Source organism: Choloepus didactylus, chromosome 1 (genome assembly GCF_015220235.1).
Source record: "Choloepus didactylus isolate mChoDid1 chromosome 1, mChoDid1.pri, whole genome shotgun sequence".
NCBI lineage: Eukaryota > Metazoa > Chordata > Mammalia > Pilosa > Megalonychidae > Choloepus > Choloepus didactylus.
Genome location: NC_051307.1, coordinates 95,441,232 through 95,455,659, shown reverse-complemented (window position 1 = coordinate 95,455,659; position 14,428 = coordinate 95,441,232). Strand labels below are relative to the sequence as shown.

Here is a 14,428-nt window from a genome sequence, read left to right as displayed (position 1 = left end):
AGTATCAAGAAAGGGAAAAGATAACCTACACAATGGAGGAGATATTTGGAAACCATATACCTGATAAGGATTTAATATGCAGATTCCTGCAACTCAACAACAAAAAAGATAATCTAATTTAAAAATGGGCAAAAGACTTGAATAGACATTTCTTCAAAGAAGATACACAAATACCACTAGGCACATGAAAACATGCTTAATATCATTGGCTATTAAATTCAAATGAAAACTACAATCAGATACCAGTTCCTGCCCATAAGAATGGCCTTTATTAAACATAAAATAAAATAAAAAACAGAGAATAGTAAGTGTTGGAGAGGATGTGGAGAAATAAGGACCCTTGTATATTGTTGGTGGGAATGTGAAATAGTGCAGCTGCGGTAAAAAACAGTTTGGCAGTTTCTCAAAAAATTAACTGTAGAATGACCATATGACCCTTCAGTCCCATTTCTAGGTATATGCCCCAAAGAATTGAAAGCAAGGGGTATCTGCATGCTGATTTTCATAGCAGCATTATTCGCAATTGCCAAAAGGTGGAAGCAACCAAAGTGTCCATCAATTGATGAATGGGTAAATAAAATGTAGTATATACATAAAATGGAGTATTATTCAGCTGTAAAAAGGAATGAAGTTCTGATACATGTTAAATGTGGACGAACCTTGAAGACATCATTTTAAGTGAAATACGTTAGACACCTAAGGACAATAATGTATGCTGCCATTTATATGAAATCATTAGAATATGAAAATTCATAGAGCCAGAAATTAGACTACAATTTGTCAAGGGTAGTATTGGAAATAGAGAATGAGGAGTTACCACTAAAATAGTACAGAGTTTCTGTTTGGGGTGATGGAAAAGTTTTGGTAGTGGGTAGTGTTGATAGTAGCACAACATTATGAATGTAATTAACTTTCCTGAATTTATACTTGGATGTAAGCAGGAAGTTTTATGCCATGTAAATGTTTCCAGAATAAAAACTTTAAACCCATGGAATTGTACAACACAAAGAGTGAATCCCAATGTTAAACTATGGAATATAGTTTATATAATATTGGTTCATCAGTTTTAAGAAAGGTTAACACTAATGCAAAATGTTAAGAAAAGGGAAAATTGTGTGGGAGGGTATGTATGGAAACTACTTTCTGTGTGATTTTTCTGTAAACCTGCAGCTGCTCTAATAAGATAAAAATTGAACCCTCTTTGCATTCTTGGGATACCTTTCACTTCATTGGGTTGGTTTCAATTTGCTATTTTTCCTTTCAAATTATTTTTGTATCCATATTTGTGACTTGAGATTGTTTTCTTGGTTTTTCTGTTATCTCTAATCAGTTTGGAAGCTTTCCATTTTCCTTGGCAATGTAGGAACTATTTAAAGCAGATGTAATACATTCACATTTACTTTGATCACTCATATTTTTAAATTCTTCTCATCTTATTTTATATTTCTGAAGGTTTCATGTATGTGTTTTAACTCTCTCCTCCCATTTTCTAAATTGTACCCTTTTCAGTTTTTTAAAAATTTTCTTCTCTTTTTTTTTTTTTCTCTCATCTTCTCCCTCCCTCCCTCCTGCCTTCTCTCTCTCCCTTCCATGTATTTGTATGTGCTCTTTCTCATTGCTATACTACTAGTACTTACCCTTGAATTCTAACAAATGTTTGAAATATTTATATCAGTGCCTGGGTTTTGTTATCCATAGTGCTCTCCCAGCTTCTTGGGTTTTGTTAAAATTAAGAAATTGGGTTCAAGATTGGTGATGGTTCTTTTCCCCATTACATTATGTCATATCTGTTTTAGGAGTTCATATTATACCTTATTGCTGCTTGTATATTAATGGCTTCTTTATTGTTTTTCTTAAAATGAGGTATGTTGGGGTACATGGAACAGTGCTAGTAAGCATACAAATTTTATTTCTTTTTAATTTATTACTGAAAGAACAAGTATTTATTGGCTGAGGTAAGTAGGGGGATTTTATAAACAATTATGTTGGCTCAGTTGTTCGGTTTTGATTTAAGAAGCTTGTACTTATAAAATATTAACATTTTTGGTTTTACTTTCAGCTGTTTTAAATTTTCTAGTAGATTCAGGAATCTGCATCATTTCCATAATCAGAAAAGCATTCTTTCTAAAGAAAGATTTCCAGAAATTGTATAACAGCAGTGAAGCAGTAACATAGTCACATTCCAGATTAAAATAACTTTCAAGTCCAATAATTCGTGACTAAAATACTATTGCCAGTATTGTTAAGCAAAGTTTAAGGGGGAGGGAAGGTTTTTTACCAAGGATACTAGACTTTAAAACATAGAAAGGATGGGGAAATGTATTTATAATGTTCTTACTACAGTCATTTTTTTTTTAATCATCATTTTATTGAGATATATTCACATACCACGCAGTCCTACAAAACAAATTGTACTTTCGATTGTTTACAGTACCATTACATAGTTGTACATTCATCACCTAAATCAATCCCTGACACCTTCATTAGCACACACACAAAAATAACAAGAATAATAATTAGAGTGAAAAAGAGCAATTGAAGTAAAAAAGAACACTGGGTACCTTTGTCTGTTTGTTTCCTTCCCCTACTTTTCTACACATCCATCCATAAACTAGACAAAGTGGAGTTTGGTCCTTATGGCATTCCCAATCCCACTGTCACCCCTCATAAGCTACATTTTTATACAACTGTCTTCGAGATTCATGGGTTCTGGGTTGTAGTTTAATAGTTTCAGGTATCCACCACCAGCTACCCCAATTCTTTAGAACCTAAAAAAGGTTGTCTAAAGTGTGCGTAAGAGTGCCCACCAGAGTGATCTCTAGGCTCGTTTTGGAATCTCTCTGCCACTGAAGCTTATTTCATTTCCTTTCACATCCCCCTTTTGGTCAAGAAGATGTTCTCCATCCCACGATGCCAGGTCTACATTCCTCCCCGGGAGTCATATTCCACGTTGCCAGGGAGATTCACTTCCCTGGGTGTCTGATCCCACGTAGGGGGGAGGGCAGTGATTTCACCTTTCAAGTTGGCTTAGCCAGAGAGAGAGGGCCACAGCTGAGCAACAAAGAGGCATTCAGGAGGAGACTCTTAGGCACAAATATAGGGAGGCCTAGCCTCTCCTTTGCAGCAACCGTCTTCCCAAGGGTAAAACTTATGGTAGAGGGCTCAACCCATCAAACCACCAGTCCCCTATGTCTGTGGTCATGTTAGCAACCATGGAGGTGGGGTAGGCGAATACCCCTGCATTCTCCACAGGCTCCTCAAGGGGGCACTACATCTTTTTTTTTTTTTTTTCCTTGTTTGTCTTTTTTCTTTTCTTTTTTTTTTTTTTTAACTTTCCCTTCTTTTTTAAATCAGCTGTATGAAAAAAAAGTTAAAAAGAAAACAAACATACAATAAAAGAACATTTCAAAGAGACCATAACAAGGGAGTAAGAAAAAGACAACTAACCTAAGATAACTGCTTAACTTCCAACATGTTCCTACTTTACCCCAAGAAAGTTACATAATATAGCAACATTTCAGTGAACTTGTTCCTACTACATCCATCAGAAATTAACAGACCATAGTCATTTCTGGGCATCCCCAGAATGTTAAATAGCTTATCTGTTCTTCTTGGATTATTGTTCCCCCTTCCTTAATTGCTCTCTACTGCTAGTTCCCCTACATTCTACATTATAAACCATTTGTTTTACATTTTTCAAAGTTCACATTAGTGGTAGCATATAATATTTCTCTTTTTGTGCCTGGCTTATTTCGCTCAGCATTATGTCTTCAAGGTTCATCCATGTTGTCATATGTTTCACCAGATCGTTCCTTCTTACTGCCGCGTAGTATTCCATCGTGTGTATATACCACATTTTATTTATCCACTCATCTGTTGAAGGACATTTGGGTTGTTTCCATCTCTTGGCAATTGTGAATAATGCTGCTATGAACATTGGCGTGCAGATATCTGTTCGTGTCACTGCTTTCCGATCTTCCGGGTATATACCGAGAAGTGCAATCGCTGGATCGAATGGTAGCTCTATATCTAGTTTTCTAAGGAACTGCCAGACTGACTTCCAGAGTGGCTGAACCATTATACAGTCCCACCAACAATGAATAAGAGTTCCAATTTCTCCACATCCCCTCCAGCATTTGTAGTTTCCTGTTTGTTTAATGGCAGCCATTCTAACTGGTGTTAGATGGTATCTCATTGTGGTCTTAATTTGCATCTCTCTAATAGCTAGTGAAGCTGAACATTTTTTCATGTGTTTCTTGGCCATTAGTATTTCCTCTTCAGAGAACTGTCTTTTCATATCTTTTGCCCATTTTATAATTGGGCTGTCTGTACTATTGTCATTGAGTTGTAGGATTTCTTTGTATATGCAAGGTATCAGTCTTTTGTCAGATACATGGTTTCCAAAAATTTTTTCCCATTGAGTTGGCTGCCTCTTTACCTTGTTGAGAAATTCCTTTGAGGTGCAGAAACTTCTAAGCTTGAGGAGTTCCCATTTATCTATTTTCTCTTTTGTTGCTTGTGCTTTGGGTGTAAAGTCTAGGAAGTGGCCTCCTAATACAAGGTCTTGAAGATGTTTTCCTACATTATCTTCTAGGAGTTTAATGGTACTTTCTTTTATATTGAGATCTTTGGTCCATTTTGAGTTAATTTTTGTGTAGGGGGTGAGGTAGGGGTCCTCTTTCATTCTTTTGGACATGGATATCCAACTCTCCCAGCCCCATTTGTTGAAAAGACCATTATGGCTCAGTTTGGTGACTTTGGGGGCCTTATCAAAGATCAGTCGGCCATAGATCTGAGGGTCTATCTCTGAATTCTCAATTCGATTCCATTGATCTATACGTCTATCTTTGTGCCAGTACCATGCTGTTTTGGCAACTGTGGCTTTATAATAAGCTTCAAAGTCAGGGAGTGTAAGTCCTCCCACTTCGTTTTTCTTTTTTAGAGTGTCTTTAGCAATTCGAGGCATCTTCCCTTTCCAAATAAATTTGATAACTAGCTTTTCCAAGTCTGCAAAGTAGGTTGTTGGAATTTTGATTGGGATTGCATTGAATCTGTAGATGAGTTTGGGTAGAATTAACATCTTAATGACATTTAGCCTTCCTATCCATGAACATGGAATATTTTTCCATCTTTTAAGGTCCCCTTCTATTTCTTTTCGTAGAGTTATGTAGTTTTCTTTGTATAGGTCTTTTACATCTTTGGTTAAGTTTATTCCTAGGTACTTGATTTTTTTAGTTGCTATTGAAAATGGTATCTTTTTCTTGAGTGTCTCTTCAGTTTGTTCATTTCTAGCATATAGAAACATTACTGACTTATGTGCATTAATCTTGTATCCTGCTACTTTGCTTAATTTGTTTATTAGCTCTAGTAGGTGTATCGTTGATTTCTCAGGGTTTTCTAAATATAAGATCATATCATCTGCAAACAATGACAGTTTTACTTCTTCTTTTCCAATTTGGATGCCTTTTATTTCTTTGTCTTGCCGGATTGCCCTGGCTAGCACTTCCAGCACAATGTTGAATAACAGTGGTGACAGCGGGCATCCTTGTCTTGTTCCTGATGTTAGAGGGAAGGCTTTCAGTCTCTCACCATTGAGTACTGTGCTGGCTGTGGGTTTTTCATATATGCTCTTTATCATGTTGAGGAAGTTTCCTTCAATTCCTACCTTTTGAAGTGTTTTTATCAAAAACGGATGTTGGATTTTGTCAAATGCTTTTTCAGCATCTATTGAGATGATCAATTGATTTTTCCCTTTCGAGTTTTTAATGTGTTGTAACACATTGATTGTTTTTCTTATGTTGAACCATCCTTGCATGCCTGGAATGAACCCCACTTGGTCATGGTGTATGATTTTTTTAATGTGTCTTTGGATTCGATGTGCAAGTATTTTGTTGAGGATTTTTGCATCTATATTCATTAGGGAGATTGGCCGGTAGTTTTCCTTTTTTGTAGCATCTTTGCCTGGTTTTGGTATTAGATTGATGTTAGCTTCATAAAATGAGTTAGGTAGTGTTCCATTTTTTTCAATGTTTTGAAAGTGTTTGAGTAAGATTGGTGTCAGTTCTTTCTGGAAAGTTTGGTAGAATTCCCCTGTGAAGCCATCTGGCCCTGGGCATTTATTTGTGGGAAGATTTTTGATGACTGATTGGATCTCTTTGCTTGTGATGGGTTGGTTGAGGTCTTCTATTTCTTCTCTGGTCAGTCTAGGTTGTTCATATGTTTCCAGGAATTGTCCATTTCTTCTACATTATCCAGTTTGTTGCCATACAGTTGTTCATAATATCCTCTTATAATTTTTTTAATTTCTTCAGGATCTGCAGTTATGTCACCTTTTTCATTCATTATTTTGTTTATATGGGTCTTCTCTCTTTTTGATTTTGTCAGTCTAGCTAGGGGCTTGTCAATCTTGTTGATCTTCTCAAAGAACCAACTTTTGGTGATATTTATCCTCTCTATTGTTTTTTTGTTCTCTATGTCATTTATTTCTGCTTTAATCCTTGTTATTTCTTTTCTTCTACTTGGTTTAGGATTGGTTTGCTGTTCATTTTCTAGCTTCTTCAGTTGATCCATTAGTTCTTTGATTTTGGCTCTTTCTTCCTTTTTAATATATGCGTTTAGTGCTATAAATTTCCCCCTTAGCACTGCTTTTGCTGCATCCCATAGGTTTCGGTATGTTGTGTTCTCATTTTCATTCGTCTCTATATATTTAGCAATTTCTCTTGCTATTTCTTCTTTAACCCACTGATTGTTTAGGAGTGTGTTGTTTAACCTCCAGGTATTTGTGAATTTTCTAAGTCTCTGATGGTTATTGACTTCTAATTGTATTCCATTGTGGTCAGAGAATGTGCTTTGAATAATTTCAATCTTTTTAAATTTATTGAGGCTTGTTTTATGTCCCAGCATATGATCTATTCTGGAGAAAGTTCCGTGAGCACTAGAAAAGTATGTGTATCCTGGTGATTTGGGATGTAATGTCCTGTAGATGTCTGTTAAATCTAATTCATTTATCAGATTGTTTAGGTTTTCAATTTCCTTATTGGTCTTCTGTCTGGTTGATCTATCTATAGGAGAGAGTGATGTGTTGAAGTCTCCCACAATTATTGTGGAAACATCAATTGCTTCCTTTAGTTTTGCCAGTGTTTCTCTCATGTATTTTGTGGCACCTTGATTGGGTGCATAGACATTTACGATTGTTATTTCGTCTTGCTGAATTGCCCCTTTTATTAGTATGTAGTGGCCTTCTTTGTCTCTCAAAACATCCCTGCATTTGAAGTCTATTTTGTCTGAGATTAATATTGCTACACCTGCTTTCTTTTGGCTGTAGCTTGCATGAAATATTTTTTTCCATCCTTTCACTTTCAGTTTCTTTGTGTCCCTGTGTCTAAGATGAGTCTCTTGTATGCAACATATTGATGGTTCATTTTTTTTGATCCATTCTGCGAATCTATATCTTTTAATTGGGGAGTTTAATCCATTTACATTCAACGTTAAAACCGTGAAGGCATTTCTTGAATCAGCCATCTTATCCTTTGGATTATGTTTGCCGTATTTTTCCCTCTCTCTATTAATATCCTTTATCGTACCCATACCGAATCTCTTTAGTACTGAACCTTTCTCCAAGTCTCTCTGTCCTTTCTTTGTTTCTCTGTCTGTAGGGCTCCCTTTAGTATCTCCAGTAGGGCAGGTCTCTTGTTAGCAAATTCTCAGCATTTCTTTGTCTGTGAAAAATTTAAGCTCTCCCTCAAATTTGAAGGAGAGCTTTGCTGGATAAAGTATTCTTGGCTGGAAATTCCTCTCACTCAGAATCTTAAACATATCGTGCCACTGCCTTCTTGCCTCCATGGTGGCTGCTGAGTAGTCACTACTTAGTCTTATGCTGTTTCCTTTGTATGTGGTGAATTGCTTTTCTCTTGCTGCTTTCAGAACTTGCTCCTTCTCTTCTATGTTTGACAGTGTGATCAGTATATGTCTCGGAGTGGGTTTTTTTGGATTTATTCTATTTGGAGTTCGCTGAGCATTTATGATTTGTGTATTTATGTTGTTTAGAAGATTTGGGAAGTTTTCCCCAACAATTTCTTTGAATACTCTTCCTAGACCTTTACCCTTTTCTTCCCCTTCTGGGACACCAATGAGTCTTATATTCGGACGTTTCATATTATCTATCATATCCCTGAGGTCCATTTCGCGTTTTTCAATTTTTTTCCCCATTCTTTCTTTTATGCTTTCATTTTCCATTCTGTCATCTTCCAGGTCACTGATTCGTTGTTCAACTTCCTCTAGTCTTGTACTATGAGTGTCCAGAATCTTTTTAATTTGGTCAACAGTTTCTTTAATTTCCATAAGATCATCCATTTTTTTATTTAGTCTTGCAATGTCTTCTTTATGCTCTTCTATGGTCTTCTTGATTTCCTTCATATCCCGTACTATGGTCTCATTGTTCATCTTTAGTTCTTTGAGTAGCTGCTCTAGGTGCTGTGTCTCTTCTGGTCTTTTGATTTGGGTGCTTGGGCTTGGGTTATCCATATCGTCTGGTTTTTTCATATGCTTTATAATTTTCTGTTGTTTTTGGCCTCGTGGCATTTGCTGAACTTGATAGGGTTGTTTTAGGGTTTGTAGACCTATTGAAGTCCTTATCTCTAATTTATCAGATCTACAGCTTCGTGGAGTACACTTTCTCTAACTAACCAGCAGGTGGCGTCCACGAGCCACCTGTTCTCCACAAGCCAGATCTCCCCTGCTTAGCCTTTTTGGTGAGTGGGGGAGTGAGTCTTGTGGGGCCCAATTGGTGTACCAAGCTTGCGTGTGTAGTTGGTGTTGCCTGCCCTGTATGTGGGGCGTGTTTCTGGGCAGTCGGGGGGGGGGTGTGGCCCTAACAATCAAATCTCCCTGATGATCCTAGAGTTTTAAAGCTGCTGCAATAGTCTAATCCTTCAGTTCAGTCCTGCCACAGTTTATCTCTGCCACTGACCCACAAGTCTTTGGTATTGGCGTATGGCTCCTGAGACTTGCAAGTGGTCCCCTCTTCCAGGCCGTGCACCCCAGGTCCTCTGTTGAGGGATGACTGTGCTATGTCACAGGTGAGTACCGTCCCCCCAGGGCAGTTCTGGGCTGCTGGGCTGTGTAGGGAGGCTCCCAGTCTGCTGAAATGATGGCTGAATGGGGCTTTGTTAATTCACACTGCTCCACCTTCCCAGCTCTGGGACAATCAGCTGAGGTTGCAGGGAAGGCTAATGTCCACGCCCAGTTTTGTGGTGTGTGCCTGTTATTTGAAGCACTTCCGTCACACTGGGTTGTCTGGGGCAGCTCTGGGCTATGGGGCTGGCGATGGGCAGGAGTGTTTCCTGTCCACCAGGATGGTGGCTGTGAGCGGACACCCCCCTTTTCTTGGGAAGTTGTGTTGTTTAGTGAATTTTCTCAGCCACTGGATTATTGCCTTTTGTCTCAGAGCTCTCTTAGTTCTGCTCTTGACTTGACGTGCCCAAATTGCAATTCTTTGAAGCTTTCTGTATTGAGCTTCTTAGAGTAATTGTTTTAGAAAAAGCAAAAAGGATTTAAAAAACAAAACAAAACAAAAAAAAACGGCCCTCCTCAGAGATCTAATGGGTTATTGAAATGCTAATAGAGAAAGCAACCAGGGCAATTAAGGAAAGGTGCACAGGGCAGAGAGATCAGCTTTGCTTCGGGATTTGCATATGCGCCTCAAGGCCTGAGCTCCGCCCTTCCCCTTTCTGTGTTCACCAGAACTCCAAAAATCCTCTGCTTTTATTTTGGAGTTTTTCGTGTTGTTTTTTTTCTATGCCTGTCTCCTCTCTGCTGTGCTGGCTGCTCTCAGAGTCTCTGGTGTCTGGTCTCAGTCTATCTATGGTTGGAGTTTGAATCAGTAGAATGAGTTTTCGATAAGAGCAGCCACTGCAGTTCTCCCTTCTCCTTCCCGGAGCTGACAGCCCCTCCTCCCCCGGGACTGAGCCTGGCAGGGAGGGGCGCGGGTCCCCTGGCCTCAAAAACTTACAGATTTCGCTGATCTCAGCAGTTCCACGTTTTCATGAGTGTTGTATGAAGTATGCCCAAAGACAGATTGCTCTGTGGTGTCCAGTCCACGCAGTTCCTGGCTTTTTACCTACTTTCCTGGAGGAGTAACTAAAACTTACAGCTCACCAGTCTGCCATCTTGCCCCGCCTCCTACAGTCATTTTTAAGTCTTCTTCCTCCTCCATCCCTATTCCCTCATCTCCCATTTTGTTGCTCATTTCTAATAAAAGTGTTAGGTTAGTTAGATTTGTACCACCCTTGTGGCAGGCTTAGTTTTCTGCATTCTACTCTGTTGACAACTGGTTATATATGAAATTTTGAATGTATAAAAGTCTTGGAAATAAGTTGAGATAATAAGAAATTTTGTTGAATATTGCTATGCAATGTAAGTGTTAGCCTAGAAAGCTACTTTTAAACACTTTCTGAAATAATAATTGTAATGAACCAATTCCCATTTTGGGATCATTCTGAAAATAATAAATAGTAGAATTTACTTTTTTGTTTTTTGTTGTATTGTTTTTTTAAATCTACTCATGAAGTATTTGAAGTGCTTCTATATTTAGCTTGAAAGGATGTCTTATAATAATACTTGTCTCAAAAGATGAAGGAATGGTGGCTTTTCAAATTTAACATTTTTCAAAATACACGTAGTTAGAAATTAATATATAAACTTAGATTAGGAACAACAGCTCCCTGCTTCACCCCTTTTTGCTTCTCAGAGGCAACCTATCTTCCCTTTTAGCGATATCTTCTGCTCATTACCTCTGTATTGTAATAATATGTGTAATATTGCCTTTTATGGTAAGGATTTAGCTCATTTACACCATACTTCACTGTCCCTATTCTACCAAAAGAGTTTTATTATTTTCAGTTATTCCACTAGTTACCTTGTAAGTCACATGTGTTTATGTGTGTTGTGTGTGTATTCACATGTATTTCTTATTCATTAACCACAGAGAGGATCTTAATTCCTCAATGTATTCCACTGATTTGTTCTTTCCACCTTCAATCTCTGTATTTCCTAAAAATTTAAAACTTTTTTTATATTTTTATTATCATGTAAACACTGTTCACCAAAGACAGCTTGTTTTTATTTAAATATATTCACACACACACACACACACACACACACAGATACGCTCTCTATACACATACACTCTATTTGTCTTTATTTTCAGTTTTCCAAATTCTTGATCATATTGGGTAGTTTATCAAGTTTTTTTTTAACCCCGTAGAGATTGACTTCCTCATGCCCTCCAATCTGGACCAATCTGTACTGTTTCTTCTCATGATTTTTCTGGGAGTACTCTTCATTGCCTTTTTGGGTTTCTTAAACTTTGCTTTAGCACAATTCTAAGCAAGTCTTAAGAAATAGTATCTGGGAGGTAATATTTTTAGTCTGTTGCATATCTAGAAGTTTCTTTCTCCTCACATTTGAATTAGTATGGTCGTGTTTGCAATTTTAAGATTAAAATCATTTTTACTTAGAACTTTGGAGGTATAGTTGTGTTGTGTTATATGTATAGTTGCTGAAGAGATATCTGCTATGTGTCTGCTTTCCGGAGGGGTGGAAGGTTTGGTGGGGAGTTAGGGAGGGGTAGTTTGTGATCATTTTTTTTTTTTTTTTAATTTTGAGAATGGTGTTTTAATCTTAGCTTCCTGAAGTATCACAGTGATTTGTATAGGTACAGATGTTATTTCATTCATTATTCTGAGTTCTTAGTGGAATCTTAGGTCTTCAGGAAGTTTATTTTGTATAATTTATGCTTTTTTTCTTTCTGTTTTCTTTTTCTGGAATGGCCTACTTAATAGATTATTACATCTAATGGATTGATCCTTTTAGTCTTTTGTTCATTTTGTTTTATAATCTTCTGGGAAGTTCTTCCAATTTTATTTTCTAGTCTTCTTATTGACTTTTTTAAAAAAAATATTGTTAGTCATGCTTTTAATTCCTTTTGTTACTTGTTGCCTTTCTTGTATGTGAGACCTAACAGTTGAAAGCATTAGATACTGTAAACAAGGCAATCAACCAAATAGTGTTTTTTTTGTTGTTAGGTATATATCTTTTACAGCTTTTTTTTTTTTAATTTTTATTTTTTCCTTATGTTATCTCTACTTCTTGTAAGGTCGTATGTTTTCTGTTGATGTAGATTTTTCTCAGTTCATTTTGTAGGCATTGTTAAAAAAAAATGGTCTGCTGATGTTAAAGAGGATGTTTTAGTTTGTTTTGTATTTGTTTTTATGCGTAGTCCTTCCCACCTGAGCTGAGAAATGTGTATTTGTATTTTCGTCAAGTTCCTTTAGTTGTAATTCCCTTTACTTTTGTGTATGGTATGAAGATAGATTTGGTTTTATTACAATGTTGTTAATCTTTTGAAAATAGATTGAAAAGAATCGTGTGTGACAGATACAGATTATTTTGTAGGTAAAAGAAAAATGCTGTTATTGACTGGACTAATTTTCAGTTAGAATCTGAAAAGGTTGGAGAATTTTTTTTCATTTTTGTACAAGTTAGCTGAATCAGAAAATAAGGCTAATTTAGCTGAATGATGTTTGCTTTTTATGCTCACTTCATTTAAACAACTGTATCTTTTGAGATACTTTGTTCAGCTAACATTGTATAAGAAATGGCCAAATCAGTGTTGAGGTATCTTTTTCACTTAGTTTCAAAATATTTTTAATGGTCAAATTAAATAATTTAATTAAAATATTGGTGTGACTTAAAATGGAGTCCCGCTTGTCTCACACTTTATATACTAAACCAAAGTATATACTTTTAATGTAATTAAATAATACTGAGTGTTTGGCTAGATAGGAAAATCATGATTTGAGTGGAACTTAATTTACTCTTCAGGGATACTTCATATTTAATAGTTTTCTTTACTTTACAGAAGTATCGATATCAGGATGAAGATACAGGTCCTCAAGAGCACATTTCCCCACAAATCACTAATGAGGTGATAGGGCCAGAATTGGTTCATGTCTCAGAGAAGAACCTGTCAGAGATTGAAAATGTCCATGGATTTGTTTCTCATTCCCATATTTCACCAATAAAGGTAAGCTAATAATTACTGTTTATAGCTCATGATCAGAGAGAGCTATTCTTTCCTGGAAGATTTTCTCCCCTTCATTGCTTTTAGTTTTGTAGTTATAGGAAATTTCATGTGATTTATTAATATTCTAAATAAAATTTTAAAGCTGTATTTTATAAACCTTATTTAGTGATACTATATTTATGTCAAAAAATTCCTATGTAGGAAATAATTATTATATCTCAAACACCACACATTGCAGTATTTTTTAATGCAATTTTATTGAGATACATTCATATACCATACAATCATCTGAAGTGTACAGTCAGTTGATCACAATATCATCATGTAGTTGTGCATTCATCTCTACAATCAATTTTTGAACATTTTCATTACTCCAAAAAATAAAAATAAGAGTAAAAATAAAAGTATAAAAGGACACCCCAAACATTCTCATACCCTCCCTTCCCCCATTACTTAATTGCTTTTTGTCTCCATTTTTCTACTCATCTGTCCATACACTGGATAAAGGGAGTGTGAACCACAAGGTTTTCATAATCTCATGGTCACACCATGTAAGCTATATAGTTGTATGATCATCTTCAAGAATCAGGGCTACTGGGTTGCAGTTCAGCAGTTTTTGGTATTTCCTTATAGCTATTCTAATACACTAAAAACTAAAAGAATAAGAATAACCTCCAGAATGACCGCTTGACTCCATCTGAAATGTCTCAGTCCTTGGAAGTTTATTTTCTTTCATTTCTGTTCCCTGTTTTGGTCCAGGAGGCTTTCTCAATCCTACAATGCCGGGTCCAGGCTCATCCCTGGGCATCATGCCGCACGTTACCAAGGAGATTTACACCCCTGGGAGTTATGCCTCATGTAGGGGGTGGGGCAGTGAGTTTACCTGCAGAGTTGGCTTAGAGAGAGAGAGGCCACATCTGAGCAACAAAAGTTACTCTCTGGGGGTTACATTGCAGTGTTTTTAAACACTTGTTTTAAATAGTGGTAGGTACAGAAAAAGAGCAATAACGGTATCTTTGAAGTCCAATGTGTGAATTTTCCTGATCCCATCTCTTCTCTCTCTCTCCTCCTAAATCCTGAATTTGGTATTTATCCTTTCTTTTCTTTATAGTTTTACCGTTTATTTGGATCAATATATTGTTTAGGTTTGCATACTTTGAACTTTATATAAATGGAATCATATTGTGTATACTATTCAACCTGCATTTTTTTTGTTCAGCCTTATATTCCTGAGATTCATTATTTTCACTGCACTAAAGTTTCTCTTATATGAATATGCTGCAATTTATCTTACTTTTGATGGATGTTGGGTTATTTGCAGGTTACTAATATAAAAAGTGCTGC

General features: G+C 36.5%; 1 protein-coding gene across 18 annotated transcripts in view; it reads left to right on the top strand.

Moving 5' to 3' along the window:
- Positions 1 to 14,428, top strand: part of DLG1 (discs large MAGUK scaffold protein 1) — a 369,115-nt gene that overhangs the window by 115,917 nt on the left and 238,770 nt on the right. For all 18 annotated transcript variants that reach the window (XM_037837795.1, XM_037837800.1, XM_037837787.1 and 15 more), the window contains one exon: positions 12,920 to 13,084. In XM_037837795.1, coding sequence (XP_037693723.1) covers positions 12,920 to 13,084 — 165 coding nt within the window. The remainder of the gene's footprint in view (positions 1 to 12,919; positions 13,085 to 14,428) is intronic.